General features: G+C 38.5%; 1 protein-coding gene across 11 annotated transcripts in view; it reads right to left on the bottom strand.

Moving 5' to 3' along the window:
* PPP2R3A (protein phosphatase 2 regulatory subunit B''alpha) overlaps positions 1-19,083 on the bottom strand; it is a 214,392-nt gene that overhangs the window by 121,196 nt on the left and 74,113 nt on the right. For 9 of the 11 annotated variants that reach the window (XM_027587223.2, XM_027587224.2, XM_027587218.2 and 6 more), the window contains 2 exons: positions 7,949-8,215; positions 594-697 (listed from right to left, as the gene is read on the bottom strand). In XM_027587223.2, coding sequence (XP_027443024.1) covers positions 594-697; positions 7,949-8,215 — 371 coding nt within the window. Of the gene's footprint in view, positions 1-593; positions 698-7,948; positions 8,216-11,845; positions 12,268-19,083 lie in introns of those variants that run through there. The other 2 variants (XM_027587226.2, XM_027587227.2) reach the window with 2 other exon arrangements.

Below are 19,083 nucleotides of genomic sequence, written 5' to 3'. Positions count from 1 at the left end.
GCACTGAATAATGTACAGAATTGTTGAACCACTATATTGTACACATGAAACTAATATAACACTGTAGGTTAATTATACTGGAATTTAAAAAAAGGGGGGTATGTCAGGATGTACATATTTCTTTGTTTCTTAACTGGAGCTTTCCAAGAATGATGATTAAAGTCTACTAGAATTCAGTTATTTTTAATAAATCAACTAGATATAATTTTAATGGGCTCATGAGGATGGAAGCTGTATTTCTCAGATGACACATGTGGTCTGCTCCCCTTAAAGGAGAGTCTTTACTTTTATGTCACTGTTACCAGAGTCAAATCCTAAGACCCAAATTTAACAAGCAAAACTAAGAAACTGTCAAACAGTTACTAGAAAGGTATCTTTGAAGATCTCTTTTACTGATTAAAGACTTGTAAGGTAAAGACTATGGGAAAAATTCGTGTGTGGTTATGAATAGTTGCAAATCACTGAATTTTACTTGTTGAAATAAAGGGCAAAGGAAAATTAATAAATGAGTAAAATAAATGACCTTCATAAAGCACGTTGTGAGAACCAGACAATGCTTTGCCCAGCCCTGGAGTGACTGCTCGTATACTTACTTTCTCCACATGGCAATGAATGACGGTGCTGACACCAATCCCGTCCTCTCTCCCCCGGCAGCCCTGAACATGGGGGCTTTCCAATAGAGAGGACAGCCACAGAGCTGCAAATAAAACACAAATACAGCGTAAGCCAAGGGGTGGTGAAAAGATGACAGAGCCAAACAACGGGCCTTTGTGGCTTTTACCCTTCGTGCCACAGTGGACAGAGGGTCCTGGAAGGAGCAAAACTGAGGCAGAGGCAAATATACAAGCCACAGGAGATTCAGAGAGAGACACAGGGGAAACAAGAGGATTACATGTTTAATGAAGGGAAGGGAAATCCATTTACCTTTTCTCCAAGTTCATTTACAGTGATGTGTCTTTCCCTTTCCTGATAGTTAAAGCAACCAGTTTCCCTTCCTACCACTCTCACATCATATATTTTCTGCCTTCTAAAAAGAATGACTGAATGTCTTGGTCGTATATGCCCTTCCTTCCTACTGCATAAAGATACAGCCACATTTATTACTTGGTCACTTGGTGTTAATACACTCTCCCACCCATCTCCCTTTCTCTTCTTTGCCTATTATGTTATTAAGCCCCAGGGTCAGGAAGAACCAGAAAAGCCTAGATTGTTCAAGAAAATAGCTATCTACTTAAATGGTTACAACAGGTATAAGATTAAAGATAAAAATCAAAATGCTATCATTTATTTATACATTAGAAACTACCACAAATGGCTACATATTATAAAAGCCTTAGGAGGAACTGGGAATGAATATACAACTACAATACTCTAAAAGGTGTTTTTTTCCTTCAATAAAAAGCACTTTCAATTAATTATACTCTCACAAGAAAGAGTTCTTAGCAAATTTATCTGCTTTTTTCCTACAGGGAAAACTCTTTTGAGTGATAATAGTTATCTAAATAATAGTAGAGAAATAGTCTCCAAATGTTCCCAATTTTGTACATGCATGTAAAACATATTCCCAAATTTGAAACCCTTCGAAGGAGTCGTATCTTGCTTTTAAGTAGGTAGTCTTATTATTCGTATTAGACACAGGATCTGCTGAGCCTTCATCATGCTACAGAGGGAAGCTTTTCCTTTGCAGGCTCACTAGAAGTGAATCTATATTAGGTTCTGGTGAAGCTGCTCCTGGTGTGAGGCCTCAGTGCATGGGGAATCTCCACAGAAGCGTGAGGAGTACCTGGTCTGAGGTTATGAGTCTGAGTTATGCTGAGAGAACACCCAAAGGCGTTCTGGATTCAGATTCTGAGATGAGGATCTGGAAGGTGAGATCCCAGCCAAGGGAGGTAAGTACAGGGCAGAAATAATAGCTGCTCCTGCTGGGGCCCTAAAGCATGTTCTGCAAATAGGGTGGAACTCAAGATTTCTCAAGTCCAGAGGTCAAATACCTCTACTGAGGTCAAGAATGAGGGAAAGGTGTTGCTTAGCAACCAAATGGACTTTGTTTATTGTGTAAATTATGATTGCCAAAGTACAAAGCTCACAATTAATATATTTTGGGTGGTAAACTGTCAAATCCACTTTCCAATCCCAATCCTCCCTTTCATGCAGAATGGTAGTTTGCCAAGAAAATGCTCTTCGATGTGACAGGCAACTGGCAACTGCTAGGAAAGCTTGAAAGAATAGTCTGTATTGTAGAGGTAGGAGTATAGAGCCCCAAACAGAGAAAGTAAGTACAGGGAGAGATTGGAACTGGCTTGCCAAAGTGCTTGAAACTCCCACCATTATAGTCACTCATGGATTTTTCAGAATTGGAAGGACTCAGGAATCTTCCAGCTCAACCTGGGGAAGTGGTCACCAGCCTTAGCTGAAACACTTCCAGGGACTGCATGCTTACCACATCCCGTGGGGCTACGTCCACTATTAAACAACTTTCATTCCCTTGGATTATAGTCTTTTCTCTAGAAGACTCCTGTTAAAATGCATACATATCAGATCCTAAGGAGTAGTAAGTTGGTAAGAGACTGACACATACATTTATTATGACTCAAAGGCAAAATCCTAAGAGATGAGGTATAGAATGGATAGGTTTTAAAATAGATTGGGGGGGGGGCACCTCAGTGGGCACAGTCAGTTAAGCATCCAACTCTTGCTTTCGGCTGAGGTCATGATCTCAGGGCAATGAGATCGAGCCCTGCATCAGGCTCTGGGCTCAACGTGGAGTCCGCTTAAGGCTGTCTCTTTGTCTCCCTCTGCCCCTCCCCGCCTACTCTCTCAAAAAATAAATAAATCTTTAAAAAAATAAAATAGATAGGAAAGGGCTGGCCTATTTTTCTCATAGTGGGGTACCCTAAATAGCCACATGTTAGGCAGCATGAGGGTATTAGCCCTTGGAGAAAATGCCAAAGGAAAAAAATGCAATGCAGATATTACATTTTGGCTATTTAAAAAAAATGTATGGCTGGCTGTATCTGCTTGAAACCAAAGAATTAAGATAAAGGGTGTCAGGAGATCAATAAGAACCTAAAAAAGTAAATGATATTAAGCTGAGGGCAACAGAATAGAGACTTCAATAACAGGAGAGAACAAGCCAGTGTCAAGACTTTTTACAAAGGAAAAGAATGGACGACAAGTGGTGATATGGAGGGAGATACAGAAAATGGGTTTAGGAAACTCAGAGGGGGAGGCAAAAGTCAGTCTATGGTAATCAAAGTTGCTGGAGCAAGGACAATCTAACACCTATAATTTGACCTAGGATGGCCCAACAACATAAAGAATTGAAAGCAAGATTATCTAATGAGTCACACAGGAGGAGGAGATGATTATCCAATATCTGCAATGTTCTTTAACATTTTAAAATGCCTTATGCCTGTTATTTCATTAGATCATCACATGATCCCCATGCAGAAGAGGGCAGGTATTTTCAGCCCATTCTACAGATGAAGAAATAAAGGTACAGAGAAGCTGCCTTACAAGACACAGGCATGATAGGTCAAGGCAGTGCCACCTCAGCCAGAAGAGAGAAGCGGATGGTCTCTGTACAGTTCAGAAGAGACTTTCACTCTTCTTCCTCAATTTTCTGCTAGAGGCTAAAACTCTGTGGTGAGTCTTCTGGCTCTGAAGACAAATGCTTTTCTTACTGTTCCTCAGTGTATGTTCCTCCACTGCTTTTCTCTCTCTTAGATTCATTCTCTATATTAATTTCTTCGCCATCATCACTTAAAGCTGTGGGAAAAAGTACACACTACACCCTGAGAATTTAATCAGATATGGGTATTAATCTCTCCAGGGCTGTTTGAGGTCAAAGAAGAATGAGCTAAACTTCAGCAAGAGATGCAGATTTCATAAACACAGCGTTTTCTCTGCACTTCAAAAAACAGATCCCAGTCTCTACAGCTACACAAGCTGGCCTTCCCAACAGCTTTATAGACTACAAGAATTCAGAGAAGTGTTCATTTATTGCTCCAACTACCTCTCCCTTCATTGTCCCTTAAAGGCTCTTTCTTCTTTACCTACAACCAATTTGTCATGAGAAAACAGACACATGCAGTGCAGATGCTACAGGCACACAGTTTACCCTGTGGCAGAGAAGACCGATGTGCATAGTAAAAAATATCTGAAAATAGGGTTGCTTAGTGAGTGTTAATAGACAGCCATAGCCAAGTAAAAGCTGGGTTAAATGGGGATTAGCTAAATGCCAGAAATGACGACATAAATCTGTCGAATGCTAGAGGACCACTGAACCATGGAGCAGGGCAGGGCTACCATGAGACAGGGGCAGAAGGGCCACAGCAGGAGGGTGGATATAAGGCTGTGGAAAGGCAGAAGACAATAGGATCCTTAGGTAGCAGCTGGGAAAATTCAGAGGAGGAAGGTTGACCTATAGGACTTGTTTTCCAGACAGAACAAGCTGTAGGTCTCTGACAGGTACAAATCGCTTGGATTGGCTCTCCAGATGTAGTGTGCCCAGCACAGCACCAGGAACTATTATGTCTCTTAATCTGGACAGTTTCTCCTTGTCTGCCTGCCTGAAGCAGTCCATGAAACTGCCTGTTTCTCTCACACAGACTGTTGGCATGTTAGAAATAACCCTGTTTGGCATTTATGCAGTTGACATGTTATCTCTAAATGCAGATTTCATTCAGCCTTACTAATTCTGTCTCTTAGATTTAGATTCATAGTTCCACCCCATTCAGATAATTTACCATCTTGGCTCATACAGTTGCCATCTCTCAAAACTTTGGGTGAGAAAATGCCAATGCCCTGAAAGAACCTGTAATTTATTTGGGTGGATACTGACTGGAAGTTAGCTAATAGTATGTTAGCATATGTTCAGGGGAGATAACATATGGTATAAACAGCACAATGCCAGGAGTTAGAGGACCAGTCTCCTGACATGTACTAGTTCTCTGACTTCAGGTTAAATACTCACAGAACTTCAGTTTCCTTACGTCTAAAACAGAGAGGAAATAGGTGAGCTCTTATTTCTGCAATGAGAGTTTACTTTTCATTAGAAATATCTAAGGGATCAACAAGCAAGTTCTAAGATGGGGGGAGGGGTGAAGAAGGTGGGAATAAAAAAGAACTCCTTTTTGTTTCTCCTAAAATCTAATTTGCAAATGAACTATTGGGACCTCATCAAGATAAAAAGTTTTGCACAGCGAAGGAAACAGTTGACAAAACCAGAAGAAACCAACAGAATGGGAGAAGATATTTGCAAATGACATATCAGATAAAGGGCTAGTATTCAAAATCTATAAAGAATTTACCAAACTCAACACCCAAAGAACAAATAATCCAATCAAGAAAGACATGAACAGACATTGCTCCAAAGAAGATCCAAATGGCCAACAGACAATGAAAAAATGCTCAGCATCACTCGGCATCAGGGAAATGCAAATCAAAACCACAAGGAGATACCACCTCACACCAGTCAGAATGGCTAAAATTAACAAATCAGGAAATGACAGGTGTTGGGGGGGATGTGGAAAAAGGGGAACCCTCCTACACTGTTGGTGGGAATGCAAACTGGTACAGCCACTCTGGAAAACAGAGGGGAGGTTCTTCAAAAAGTTGAAAATAGAGCTACCCTACGACCCAACAATTGCACTACTGGGTTATTTATCCCAAAGATACAGATGTAGTGATCTGAAGGGGCACCTACACCCCAATGTTTATAGCAGCAATGTCCACAGTAGCCAAACTATGGGAAGAGCCCAGATGTCCATCGACAGACGAATGGATAAAGAAGATGTGGCATATATATACAATGGAATACTACTGAGCCATCAAAAAAATGAAATCTTGCCATTTGCAACGATGTGGATGGAACTAGAGGGTATTATGCTATGTGAAATAAGTCAATCAGAGGAAGACAATTATCATATGATTTCACTTATATGTGTAATTTAAAAACAAAACAGAGGATCATAGGGGAAGAGAGGAAAAAAAAAGATGAAATCAGAGGGAGACAAACCATAAGAGACTCTTAATCATAGGAAACAAACTGAGGGTTGCTGGAGGGGAGAGAGGTGGGGGGGGATGGACATGAAGGAGGGCACATGATGTAATGAGCACTGGGTATTATATAAGACTGATGAATCACTGACCTCTACCTCAGAAACCAATAATATATGTTCAATAATGGAATTTAAATTAAAACAAAAAGAAAACAAAAGAAAATAGTGAATTATTATTCATTTTCATAGTGAATAAGAAGTAAAGAATCTATCTGCTTTACTTTTTCTAATTGTGGTGTTTTGCTTAACACAATGTGCTCAATAATTTGATTAAAGAGAAGAATGTAAAACAAAAAAACCAAAAACACCCAGCAGCAACAAATGTTCTGAACGCAGGTAGAGGAGAGGGCAGGGCATGACTGGGACTTCTCCAAAAACAAGATGGAAGGTAAGTCTTAAAGGATGGGTGAAGTGGGGGTTGGCAGGAATGGAAGCCCATTTTGGAGGGAAGAACTGGGAGAGCCCAAATGCAGAGGCAGTCCTGTGGGAGGGCAAATAGGTCAGGCTTAGGCAGGGAACAGTAGTTTGGGTTTTATCCTCAAGATCAGTAGTGTCCAAACTTTAAAATATTATTCCTGAGGGACATCTGGGTAGCTCAGTCGGTTAAGCATCTGCCTTCGGCTCAGGTCATGATCCCAGGGTCCTGGGATCGAGTCCCACATCAGGCTCCTTGCTCAGCAGGGAGCCTGCTTCTCCCTCTGCCTGCTCTACCTGCCGCGCCCTCTGCTTGTGCTCTCTCTGACAAATAAATAAAATCTTTAAAAAAAATAAAATATAATTCCTGAAAGCAGGGGAACTGTGAAAGTGCGCACGGGGTCTCAGGAGCTTCCACTTGGTCTCCTACTTGCCCACATGCAACCCTTAGTCTACTAAACCCCTCTGCCTCTTGAAGCACAGCCTGAACCACTGCTAAATCTCGAGATATGATCTGACTCTTCAATTTACACGCATGATAAAAATAAAACCCAAACAAAACAAAGCAAAGTGCTGCTATAGGTGGTGAGCTGGGGAATATTGCTGAGCTGGGGAATGGCATGATCAAATATAATCTGATGCTCATGCTTAGTATTAATTGTTCTAGGAGATTGGAGATGTAGCATCCAGTTACTGAAGATGTTCAGTAGTCCTGGCACGAAAGGCTAAGATCCTAAATTAGAAGCAGTTGAGTATATTGGAAAGTACCAAAGACTTGGTTCCTAGCAGCAAATCCATTTATTTCTGAGTAGAATTAGTGTTGAGCTGGCCCAATGGTTCCTTGTCTGGTTTCAGGGCAGAGTTATGATCAATGGGTGAGAACAAAAAAAGACATTCATATTCAATACAAGGGAAATTTTTCTAACAAGTGAGGCTATTTCATTTTTTTTTAAGACTTTATTTATTTATTTGTCAGAGAGAGAGTGCACAAGCAGAGGGAGCAGCAGAGGGAGAGGGAGAAGCAGGCTCCCCGCTGAGCAAGAAGCCCTATGTGGGACTTGATCCCAGGACCCCGGGATCATGACCTGAGCTGAAGGCAGATGCCCAACTGACTGAGCCATCTGGGCGTCCCCAGTGAGGCTATTTCATAATGGAACAGGTTGCTTGGCAAGATAGTGAGCTTCCTGTCACTGAAAGCATTCAAGCAGAGAATGAATTTATGTGTTGATGATGTCATGGATGCAATTCCTATATTAAATGGGAGGATGGACTGGAAGAACACTAAGGTTTTATTCGAACTTAGGAGTTCCAGGAAATGGGACCATAGATGATGTATCAGGATCAAATAAATTTTTTCAACAAGGGAAAAAACCTAGCCTTGCTTAAAAACAGAGAGCAAAGAGGCAGTGAAGAGAGAGACATTGGGATTGTTAGTGAAAGAGAGATTATACATCATTTAGTAGTTATATTACCTTTGCAATTTTTCCCATTTCATAGATGTCTGCTTTCTGATCTTCAATATCCATGAAAGCAGTTTCAATTTTGCTTAGAGTCTGTTCATAGTTACTGCAGGCATCGGGGAGTCCTTCAGGAAAATAGAACTGTGGAATGTTTACAGACAATGGTGCATTCACAACATTATTCACATGAGGAACTGGAGAGAGAGGTCGGGGACTACTTGGAAAGGTGGCTGTAGGTGGAAGAGGTGTCCCAGGTTTCTTTTCTGGTTTATTTTGAATCTGGAAGGAAAATGTGATTATGAGACACAAACATTCTAAACAGTATATATTTCTTGAAAGTCCTCACCAGTAATAAGTAATAAGAATAGAGACAGTAGAGATCAAGAGCTCATTCAACTCTACAAGGTGATAAGTTTGCTTCTAGGGAATGCCTATCCATAAAAAATAAATACATTATCTGTCAATACAGAGTTTATGCAGACTTATGCTTTAAAAATCCTATAGTACATCTTTCCATCAATTATGAGCCAGACATTTAAGAGCAATGTTAGCTGACATATTAAGGATCTTCAAGTGTATTCTTAATCTGCTGGAATTGGATTAGTAAATTCTTTTTGAAGACTGTTCTTCATCTTTCTGCACATTTCTACCTCTACTTCAACAGGTACATAGAATAAGTTCTTTTAAAATGCATAAATCTAAAATATATTGGGGGGTGTTCTTTCACCTTCTTCTCTCTAGTTTGACTTTGTCTAGGTAAAATCACTGTCAGTACCTGATGCAGAGGAAGTCTTTGTTAGGAAAATTAAAGCATTTTACTTTTGGTAAGTCTTCTACCAGGTTGATTTACTTGCCCCTGGGGGGATGCCATTTTTTTCTATAATACACATTTCTCTCATTTTTGGTACACTGCAGTAACAGGCAAGGATCGTGCTTATTAATTTCATCACAGTCCAACTTCCTTCAGAGTTTAACTCATTTATAGTTTATATCATTCCTTTTTCCAAAAAGGATTTGATGTGGTATGCCATCAAGAGACAGAAGAAAGGACAGTATATGGGGGGCGGGGCAGGTAATGAGGAGATTAAGATTATCCATGATTCAGGGAAAGGGGATGGGAGGTACACTAACATTAAGGCAGAAGTCTACTTTACCAATGAAGACTAAATTTAGTTCTGGGATTCCTAGCAGAAAAAGCAAAAAGGATTCTATGAAGATTTTCATAGTTTTAATTTCTTTTCTTAATTTTGATCAAATTATCTATCAAGGCTCATGAGCATGGCACTGTGTTAGATACTACATAAAGTATGAAAGAGGGACAGGGCTGTTGATCACTATGAACACAAAATATTACTCAAATGTTCATTTCCTTAAATTATCCTAATACCATTCCTAAAGTTTGAACAGTGATTTACCTCTAAGTAGTAGATCTGAATATCATATTACTGATACCTAATAGTAGATCTGAAATAGTAGATCTGATTATCATTTTGACATATGGGCTCATAATATATCTTTAAACTCAGGATGAAAATCTTGGCTACCCTTGAAAAGCATGAGTATTACAGGAAGATAAGCTTCATTCACATAAATATGTGATGAATAGGATTTAATCTTCTTTTGTCACACATGGCCCATTTCTCAGGTTAATATCTGACACTAATACATACCGTAGAGTCTGCTCATATATTAATACTACTGGGGATATAAAGTCCAGTTGGTAATACCAAGATTTTGCTGCACTATCAAGATGTCACCCCTGTAAAGTAATAGTCAAGGAAAACATGGCACAGACAGAAGTGAGGCTAATGAAGTATGAAAAACTTAAAACAGTGAAGGCTTACTAGTTCTGTGACCTCAGGAAAGTTACTTAACCTTTTAGAATTCAGTAATAAAACAGATTATAACTCCTACTTCTTGGAAGGTTGTTGTAAAGATTAAAGGAAATTACAGGATGTAACTAATGTAGGTAAAATGTTCAGAACAGTGCTAGGCACAGATATGTCCTTATTTAAGAAAATGAGCCGCAAGGCCAAAGGATGAGGTTCTCAAAAAGGTTAAACGTAATTTGGCGTGGTCCTTCAGATTCAACAAGAAATAAAATAATCATTTATATTTGTAAAACAATTTAAAGTTTACAAATCACTTTTGATTTAACAAATTGATAATCTGTATGTAAAGATTTCTTTGTTTTAATGCTAAGCTATAAATATTATTACAGAGTCCCATGAGTCAATAACAGTAGAAATTGTTGTGAAACTTCTACAAGAAGGCATCTAATTCTTAAGGGGCTTTATGTTTATATATAAATAGGTCATTTATATTAGTGTCATCCCCTTTCTATTATTCTATGCTGAAACAGGTCTGTGAGACTACAAGTATACAATCATAAAAATTATTTTTTTGTTTCCCCAAAATGTTTTCCATGGTGTGACATCCAGGCAGTTATACCCATAGGATTAAGACCACTGGTGCCAGTGGGGATGAAACCCAATAGTCTAGTGAACACACACTAGTGGAAAAGGTTTAGAGCAAGACCTTCTATGGCCTTCTCTATACTACACAAGGCCTTCTACTCTACACTTTTGCTTCAACAGAAATAAGTAACAATTGAGAACAAACCCTGGTTATCTGTCAAAGTTTTTATTTAAATGGGCATTCAATTATATAATCTACTTTGCTTTCCTGAGTGTACTTCTTAACATTAAGCAATTCACTGTAGGCAAGTATTTATCAATTCATTGGTTAATCCCATATTTAACAAAATTGATGTTAATATTTAAAAGGGAAAAAAAAGAATGCATTTATTTTGCACTTTTACGTGTTATCAATTACTTTCCACTGACTTCAACAGAAGACACATAATTTAGTTTAATAAAACTGGCCCTTTAAAATGCTATAGAGTAACAGTTATATAAAATTTGGCAGATTTACCAGCAAGTTCAGCATCTGCTCATTTTGAATAAAACTGTTTCATTCAAATTTAGAAACAGCGTTAAAATAGAACTAGCTGGAGAAAGTGTCTCAATTCTCCCTTTCAATTTTAGTCTATAAACAAACATAGTATCATTTAGTATCCTTACACTATTATGTCACTGTAGCATTTCCAATATTTGACCATTTTTTACCTGTTTTTAAAAATAAGCAATTTCATATGGTTCACTCAATCTGAAATTACTCCGGGTCAGAATAACTAAGAAACTACAGTTTCTTGCTGGATCTGGGTGGCCATCATTTGTATGACCCTTGATTTGTATTGTATTCAAGGTGATGCAAATTGTTTGGTAAAACACTGGCCCTACATTATAAGCAAGTAAGCATGGATTCTGCAAAGTTGTCATCACAGGCAGAAATGACTCAATACCACAGCTTGCTGAGGGAGGACATTCTTTCACAACCCAGAAATTGTCATCCTTTGTTACCTACATACATTATATCACACCCACACAACTGTCTATATATGAAATTAGCTCTTCCTGCAAAAAAAGATTACCAGGACTGATACTTTAAAAACAACTCATTACAGATGTATGTATGTTAATACAAACATAGTCTATTGATTCAAAGTGCAAAGACAGCTTTTAGCACAGAAATTCTAGTTTCTCAAAGATACTTCTATTTAAAATTTGTAAACTGTACGGTATTTGTTGAGGTGTATTTATTGTCTCTAAAACTGGATTCCCTCTCTACAAGAGAAAAATGTGAGTACTGTACTTCAGGTCCAGAAGGTCTATTTTTAAACCTGTTGGAATCTCTCTACAAATAGCTTTCTGCAAATAGCTGAATAGAGGACACAGATTAATTCCTTGATCTAATATCAAGTGAGCTGTAAAACTATTTGTAAGTTAGTTCACTGGGTGGTTTTATTAGTAATAAAAATATTTTAAAAGAAACACCCAAGTTCCAAACCTGTGTTTGCTGAAATGACTTCAGCCGCTTCTTAAACCGTGACGGGAGAACAAAATCACAGCCCCTTGCCAGGAAAGCTAACTCTCCCCTTAAATCCGGGTCCCTTCGTAGAGATGTTTCCTTGATCATCATCTTTGAAAAGTGGATGTTTACTTAGCCACTGTCCAGTACACTTCTGAAGATGGTCAGATTTAAAAAGCTGTCAATCTTGTCAGGTAGAGAGGTATTTTCTTCTTATCTCCAAAAGAAATTAAGTTCAGGCATTGTGCTTTCCCAGTCTCCAGGGACCACAATCCATGCTTGTACTGACATGCAACTGGTTCCCAAATATAGCCAGTGGCTCCCAATATCTGCTCATAATTTTCAAGTTAGAAACACGCCTGCAATGGGCCTGTTGCTCCCTGTAGAGAGCGTTATGTCAAATTGACCTGCACATGTTGAGAATACAGAGCCTTCTGGGAAAGGAAGCACCCACTACTCTAGCACCAAAGTTAGAAACATTACAGCTGGACCTAAAAATAGCAACTTCTCAGATAATGCTAACTTCTTAAACTCAGAGTATGTGAGGTGTCAATCCACATAAATCAGTTTCCCCTCAAACAATTAGAAAAAGAACATGTAGAGCATTTTTGGTTTTGCCATTTAGTATTTTATGAAAAAAGAACAAGCTACACTTCAAATTTGAATCTATCATTTTAAGAAAAGTTTTTTTTTTTATTTCTTATTTGAAGGGAAGCAAATATACAAAACCCTCTAGATATAACCAGCTAAAATACGGAGAAAAACTTTCATCCTCAAATGTAATATAGAAAGAGGTCTGTTCATCTTATATTTTAAAATCAAATCCTTTTTTTTGGCTTGTGTGCAGAAGACTATCTTAGTTATCCAACATACTTCGTTGAAGTGATTCTGGATCTAGACACATTTGAAAATTTATTGTCAAAGTGTGGGTTAAGAAAGTAGAACAACTGGGGGCACCTGAATGGTTCAGTTAGTTGGGTGTCGGACCCTTGATTCAGCTCCAGTCATGATCTCGGGGTCATGGGGTCGAGGGCTCTTTTCTCAGTGCAGTCTGCTTAAGATTCTCTCTCCCCCTCTCTTTCTGCCCCTCCCCCCACTCGCATACTCTCTGTCTCTCTCAAAATAAATAAATAAAATCTTTAAAAAAAAGAAAGTGGAACAACTGAATGCCATAAGAAAGCAGCTTTTATATACATGTAGGTGAAATTTGGCGACAGTAAAGGTACAAAAGATGAGCAAATAGCAATGACATAATGTCTTGAATTTGTGAGACTTTCTTCTTCAAGGAGCTTTAAAGAAATCATCTCAGATTTAAAAAATACTCTATTGTTTTATTATATACTAAACATCTGCCTCATGTAGTCATTTACAAATAAAACTTCAAACATCCTCTTCAATCTTTATTTTCGATCACATTATTCAATCAATATTTATTCTCTATTTCTAGAAAATATAAACCAAATATCATTACCAAATAAACCCCCAAACCAAAAATAACTCACAACTCTCTTCTACTGAACTTTTGTCGAATTTAGTGGGAATTAAATTCTTTGGATTTCCATTGTTTCCTACAACTTTTTTTTTTTTTTTAAAGATTTTATTTATTTGTCAGAGAGAGAGAGCACAAGCAGTGGGGAGCGGCAGGCAGAGGGAGAAGCAGGCTCCCTGCTGAGCAAGGAGCCCAGTGCAGGACTCAATCCCAGGACCCTGGGACCATGACCTGAGCAGAAGGCAGATGCTTAACTGACTAAGCCACCCAGGCACCCTGATTTATCTTTTTTTTAAATTGATTTCAAGACATTCTGACAACACTTCATAATGTGTACATTGGGTTTATATGTCTAAACCTATGGTTTTCAAGTTTTTTTCTTTTTGAGCTGTGGAATTCTCCACGCATACAAAATCTTACACGAAAGCTTTCAATATATAGTATGATTGACAGAAGATTATGATCGAAACCACTGGTCTAATTCTTTAACTTGGGCTCTTCCATTTTCCCCAACACTGGGCTTACATGTTAACTCTGAGCTCTAGCGTTCCCTGATTTTTTTCCTACACTCCTGGCCTAGAATGATCTTTTCCTCCTTCATTATTTACCTCCAAATTAAAACATCAAAAAAAATCCGTTATGAATGGCATTAGGTCTTAGGTTTATGACTTAATGCTTTTTCAATTAAACTACATCTTAAATTTATTCCCCTTGTTCTTCCCAAGCAATGTGTGGCCTTAGGGGGGAGACTTTTCATCCCTTTCCTGAGAATGCTCCTTCTCAAATCATATACACTCTAACCATCCTTCAAAATCCAATTCAAATTTTACCTATTTCATGAAAATTTACCTTCCCTATGTAAGCCCCCTTTACTACAATTCTCTTAATGAAATACCATTACTCTTAAATCACCTCCACTTAACCTATTCTCTGGTTTAGCCAATGATCTCCATTTCTCTTGTAAAAGAGAGAACCAGACACCTGGAACACACTGATCCATGACTAACAATTTAGTTTCTGTTATTCTCTCATATTTCTTATCACAGTAGTTGCTTGCTAAGAGTTGGTTGTGCCTGTATCCACTTGTTTATGTTGTACTTTTCATAGTAATTACTCATTTCAATTACATATTACATAAACTAATGAAATATGAATGTGGAAAAAAACTGTTGTTTCTAAAATTCCTAAAATTGAAAATAAAACGTCTATGTGGAATTGTTTTATAAAGATTCAGTAAAAGGGGGTGGCTGGGAGGCTCAGTCAGGTGGGCAGCTGACTCTTGGTTTTGGCTCAGGTCACGATCTCCCAGTCCTAGGATCTCTCCCAGTCCTAGGATGGAGCTATGAGGGGGCTGGCACTCAGTGGAGTCTGTTTGAGATTCTCTCTCCCTCTTTCCATACTCTGGCCCTCCCCGGTGTGTGCATAGGCACATGTGTGTGCATGCACCGGTGCACTCTCTCTCTCAAATAAATAAAATCTTTTAAAAAAAGATTCAGTAAAGGCAAGCTGTTATTAAAAGTTTTTTGCTGTAAAATTAGGTATGGGTGAGATAAAGGACAAAGTAATTAAAATCTAGGAGGAGTCTACATTCAAATTGCTTCACTACTGACTTAAGTTCCTTCTTCACTTTAAAGAAACTGAAACTGGAAATCAGTCAACAAATATACTGAATGTGATTTATTAAAGAAAGCTGTTATGGAATTCCAATTTCCAATGACACTCAAAGAAAAGCCTTTGGCCTTCTATCAAAAGATCCAAATAAATTAATAGTTTAAGATAAAAATTTTAATATATACATAGAGTTTATGATTCCCTACTATCAATCCCAATTGTGTTCAAGTAAAAGGGCTTCTACTGCAGTATTTTATAATCTGATAATTATTTTCTAAAGAGTCTAAACTCTAGGGATGCCTGGGTGGCTCAGTTGGTTGGGCGTCTGCCTTCAGCTGAGGTCATGATCCCAGGGTCCTGGGATCGAGTCCCACATTGGGCTCCTTGCTCAGCGAGGAGACTGCTTCTCCCTCTGCCTGCCACTCCCACTGCTTGTGCTCGCTCTCTCTCTCTAATAAATAAAATCTTTAAAAAAAGAGTCTAAACTCTTGAAGGTAAGGTCAATTTTACAGTCACTCAACAAGTATTTTCCTGGCCACTTATATACAGACACTTCACTAAGTGTTGAGGGCATGGGAATAATAAATAAATGGTCTCTTCTTTTCCTTACCATACCTAGCACAATGCTGATCTGGAGCAAAGGACAACAAATACTTTTCTTACATTCACTTTCCGTAAGTCTCTGAAGTTTCCAAGTCAGAACAGTAGTTTAAAAAGAGCCTGCTCTGCTACACTCTTAAGAAAACATTTCTCCATTTCTTTTGATGATGAAGTGAGCTCTAAGTTTTTGTTTATCTAACTGCTTTCCAAAGAAATCAGAGGGAGAAAAGACCAGGCCCCCTAAAGGGGCTTAGGAAAGAACTGGTCTGTGGCAATAAGTTATTGACCAAAAAAAGACTATCATGAGGTTGGTTTATTTGCTTTTTACTTATTTACTTGTGCTTCTATGGAAGTCAATGTGCTTGGTTCTAGAAAGGATCTCAGAATGACTTAGTTTCAAGAAGTATATAACTGGAACATAGTTGCAAAGAACAGGGTTTTTAGAGTGACCTCTTTTTTACTAGGAAAAAATCAAGTATAAGGAATTTCACTACTGACGCAAACATGACCTATGATCTACACTCTTAGCTACTTCGATCATAGAGAAAGTACAATTCATGGGGCTGGGTGTTTCTGGGTGAGAGTTTTCCCCTGGAGGGGCTAACCAGCATGAAGAATAGAAAACTATTAACACACAGTTTATAAATTTAGTTTGAGACCATGGAAAGGCTGGAACTGTGGGCAGTTATAATGGAGTCAACCGTAAGGGTCTTCCCAATGTCCTTCTGGAATAAACCAGGAGATCTTTTCTCCTGCCTTCTGCAGCATATATGAAATCCATCCAAATAAGATAACTAGCCAACAGTAGGTGCTTCCTGCTCAATGACCTGCATCTCTTCTTGGCTTGCAGATCACTCTGCATACCCTGAAGACAAACGTCTGTTCTGTCTGGAGAATGTGCTCAACCTGGGTCTTCAAGGCAACTGTGTTAAGATCCAGCTGCCTAGACTGGGGTTCCTTGTATGTTCCATATATGTTCCCCTAGAGCAAACATGCTTGAGCAAGGATGATAATCTTTCTCAAAGAGAACCAGCTGTGGTGGGTTCCTGGGTACAGAGTTTTACAAGTTCCTTGGCAGGATTAAATGGAAGAGAGGCTAGCCTCTGCTGTGACCTGAAAAAGTGAAGGATTTTTTTAAGAATAGCTTTCTAAGAAAAGCAAATAAAGGTGTTTCCTTACCATGTCCTGAAAGGACCTAAAGAACTGAGGAGTGAGTCTAGAAAGAGGCTGTACCCTCAAGGAAGGTGAGACTGGGAAGGATAAAGGAGAATAAAGCTGTGTGTGACACCCAACACATTCCATTTTTATAGACTTCATTCTTTGAGGCTTAGTTTCAAACTCAGGATTGATTCTCTAGAGCTTTCTGAATCCTCTTATAATTCCCTGCCGTTGATCCTTTTAGTGAAGACAATGGTGATATACAATATTAATTCTTTCTCTCTCTGGAAAGAATCAGCACTATGGGATGTTTTGAGAAAAAAAAAATGGGTTGATTACACAGGATAGAGAAAAATTTGAACAACTGCCTGAAGAAGTAAATCACTTATTTCGACTTGTAGAAAACTGTTCAACAGTTAATACCGTTATAGGCAATGTGTTGGGCCAAAATAAGTCTAGCCTTTATTTTATAAACAAACTTGTCCAGTCATTCACCAGCCTCAGCTGAAGATGGCTATGAAGACTGAGATATCTGATACCATCAACCAAGGCTTTAGAGTGAAGAAGGCTTATGGGGTAAAACAGGCAGCAAAGCTGTAAAAATCTAAGTGACAGAAATACATAGCACAGCAAACCTGGGAAATGAGCTCAGTTGTGTTGAATGTTAGAATAAGGTCCAGAAAGACAGGAGAGTCACTGTGAAGTGACACCAAAGATTCTGCTCAAAAGATGCTATAAGGAAAAAAAAAGTTACATATTTAAGAGGAAGCTCTGCTACATCAGGAGGGTACTTCTGATTTAAAAAAGGAAGCTGGCTGTTTTGAAAAACTTAAAACTATTAAATCAAAAGCCTTTCTCTGTCCACACAAAAACTTGTACATGAATGTTCATAGCAGAGTTATTCATAATAACCAAAAAAGTGGAAACCCAAATGTCCATCAGCTGATGAATGGATAAACAAAATGCGGTATACTCATACAACTGAATGTTATTTAACCATTCAAAGGAATGAACCACTGATACATGCTACATGATGAACCCTGAAAACATTCTGTTAAGTGAAAGAAGCCAGATATAAAAGACTGCATATTGTATGATTCCATTTGCATGAAATGTCCAGAATAGACAAATCCATATAGACAGAAAGTAGATTAGTGGTTGCCAGGGTCTGAGGGGAGGAGGGAATGGGGAGTGACTGCTAATGAATACAGGTTTTTGGGGGTGATGAAAATGTTCTGGAATTAGTGCTGATGGCTGCACAACCCTGCTGAATACACTAAAACCTACTGAATTATGCACTTCAAAAGGGTGAATTTTATACTATGTGAATTATATCTCAAAAAAAAAAAAGCCTTTCTCAACTTGGCTCTAATTGGCATAGTTAAAAGAGGTAGTAACTTGGAATCATAGACTTTGCTTAAAATACCACTGCAAACAAGCTTTAAGAGAAGAAATTGATTATAAGCTAATTAGCTAATTACTCTTAATCCTAAATTTTGATATCCTCCTTTAGGCTCTAACTTGGTGTTTTCACATTAATAGCTTGTTTTGTGTAACTGATGTTATTTTACTCTTAAAGAATGAACACTGAGGTGGGGGAAGAAGGTTGGGTGGTGGTGGTTATCTGTGGCTTCTTTGCTCCTGACCTGCTCCTTGAGCCTTAAGTTTATGGGTTGCAGCAAAATAGGAGATCTAATAAGCATTTTGTGTTTTGCTTCAGTTGCCTCCAAATGACAGGAACACACTCCACGAGAATAACAGAAAGAACCTACAAATCAAATCTTTTTGCACCTCAGTATTCCTAATACTTAGAGGTAGATGTTCTTTTAGGATGTGGGGCAAGAGGAGATAATTCAGAGTCTAAAATTATTAGGCATAATAATTCTTGGCTCTCTCTGTCCTCCTTAGTCTGCTTTTCTTCTTCCCACTTTCAGGAATTACTTCAATTAGAGATTGCCCATTATAGAGCACAAGAATTCAGTTTTAGCCTATAAATATGTCAGACAACTAAAGTTAGAAGGAATACAGGGTTTCCAATCCACTGACATTACCACATTACATGTCAATGAACACACAGTAGTTCTATAAAATACCTTGCCCCAGCGTCTTTGTTGGGTGTGTGTGCGTGTGTGCACGTGTGTGCGACTTCTCAGTAATTCTGGGTGAGGGCTCAATTCACAGATGTCAAATGAGAAGGCTGGAATTGATGGTCAAAACTCTAGTGATAAGCATTATATTGCAAATATAACAGCTGATGGAACTGTGCTTCTTAGATGCCAAGTGCCTTTTGGATGCCTTGTTTTAAAGCTGGGAGATGTAGCATGTTTATCTGCTAATGGAAAGACCTAGTAAAGGGGAA

The sequence above is a fragment of the Zalophus californianus genome, chromosome 1 (genome assembly GCF_009762305.2).
Source record: "Zalophus californianus isolate mZalCal1 chromosome 1, mZalCal1.pri.v2, whole genome shotgun sequence".
NCBI classification, from domain to species: Eukaryota; Metazoa; Chordata; class Mammalia; order Carnivora; family Otariidae; genus Zalophus; species Zalophus californianus.
This window is presented reverse-complemented; position numbering and strand designations above follow the sequence as displayed.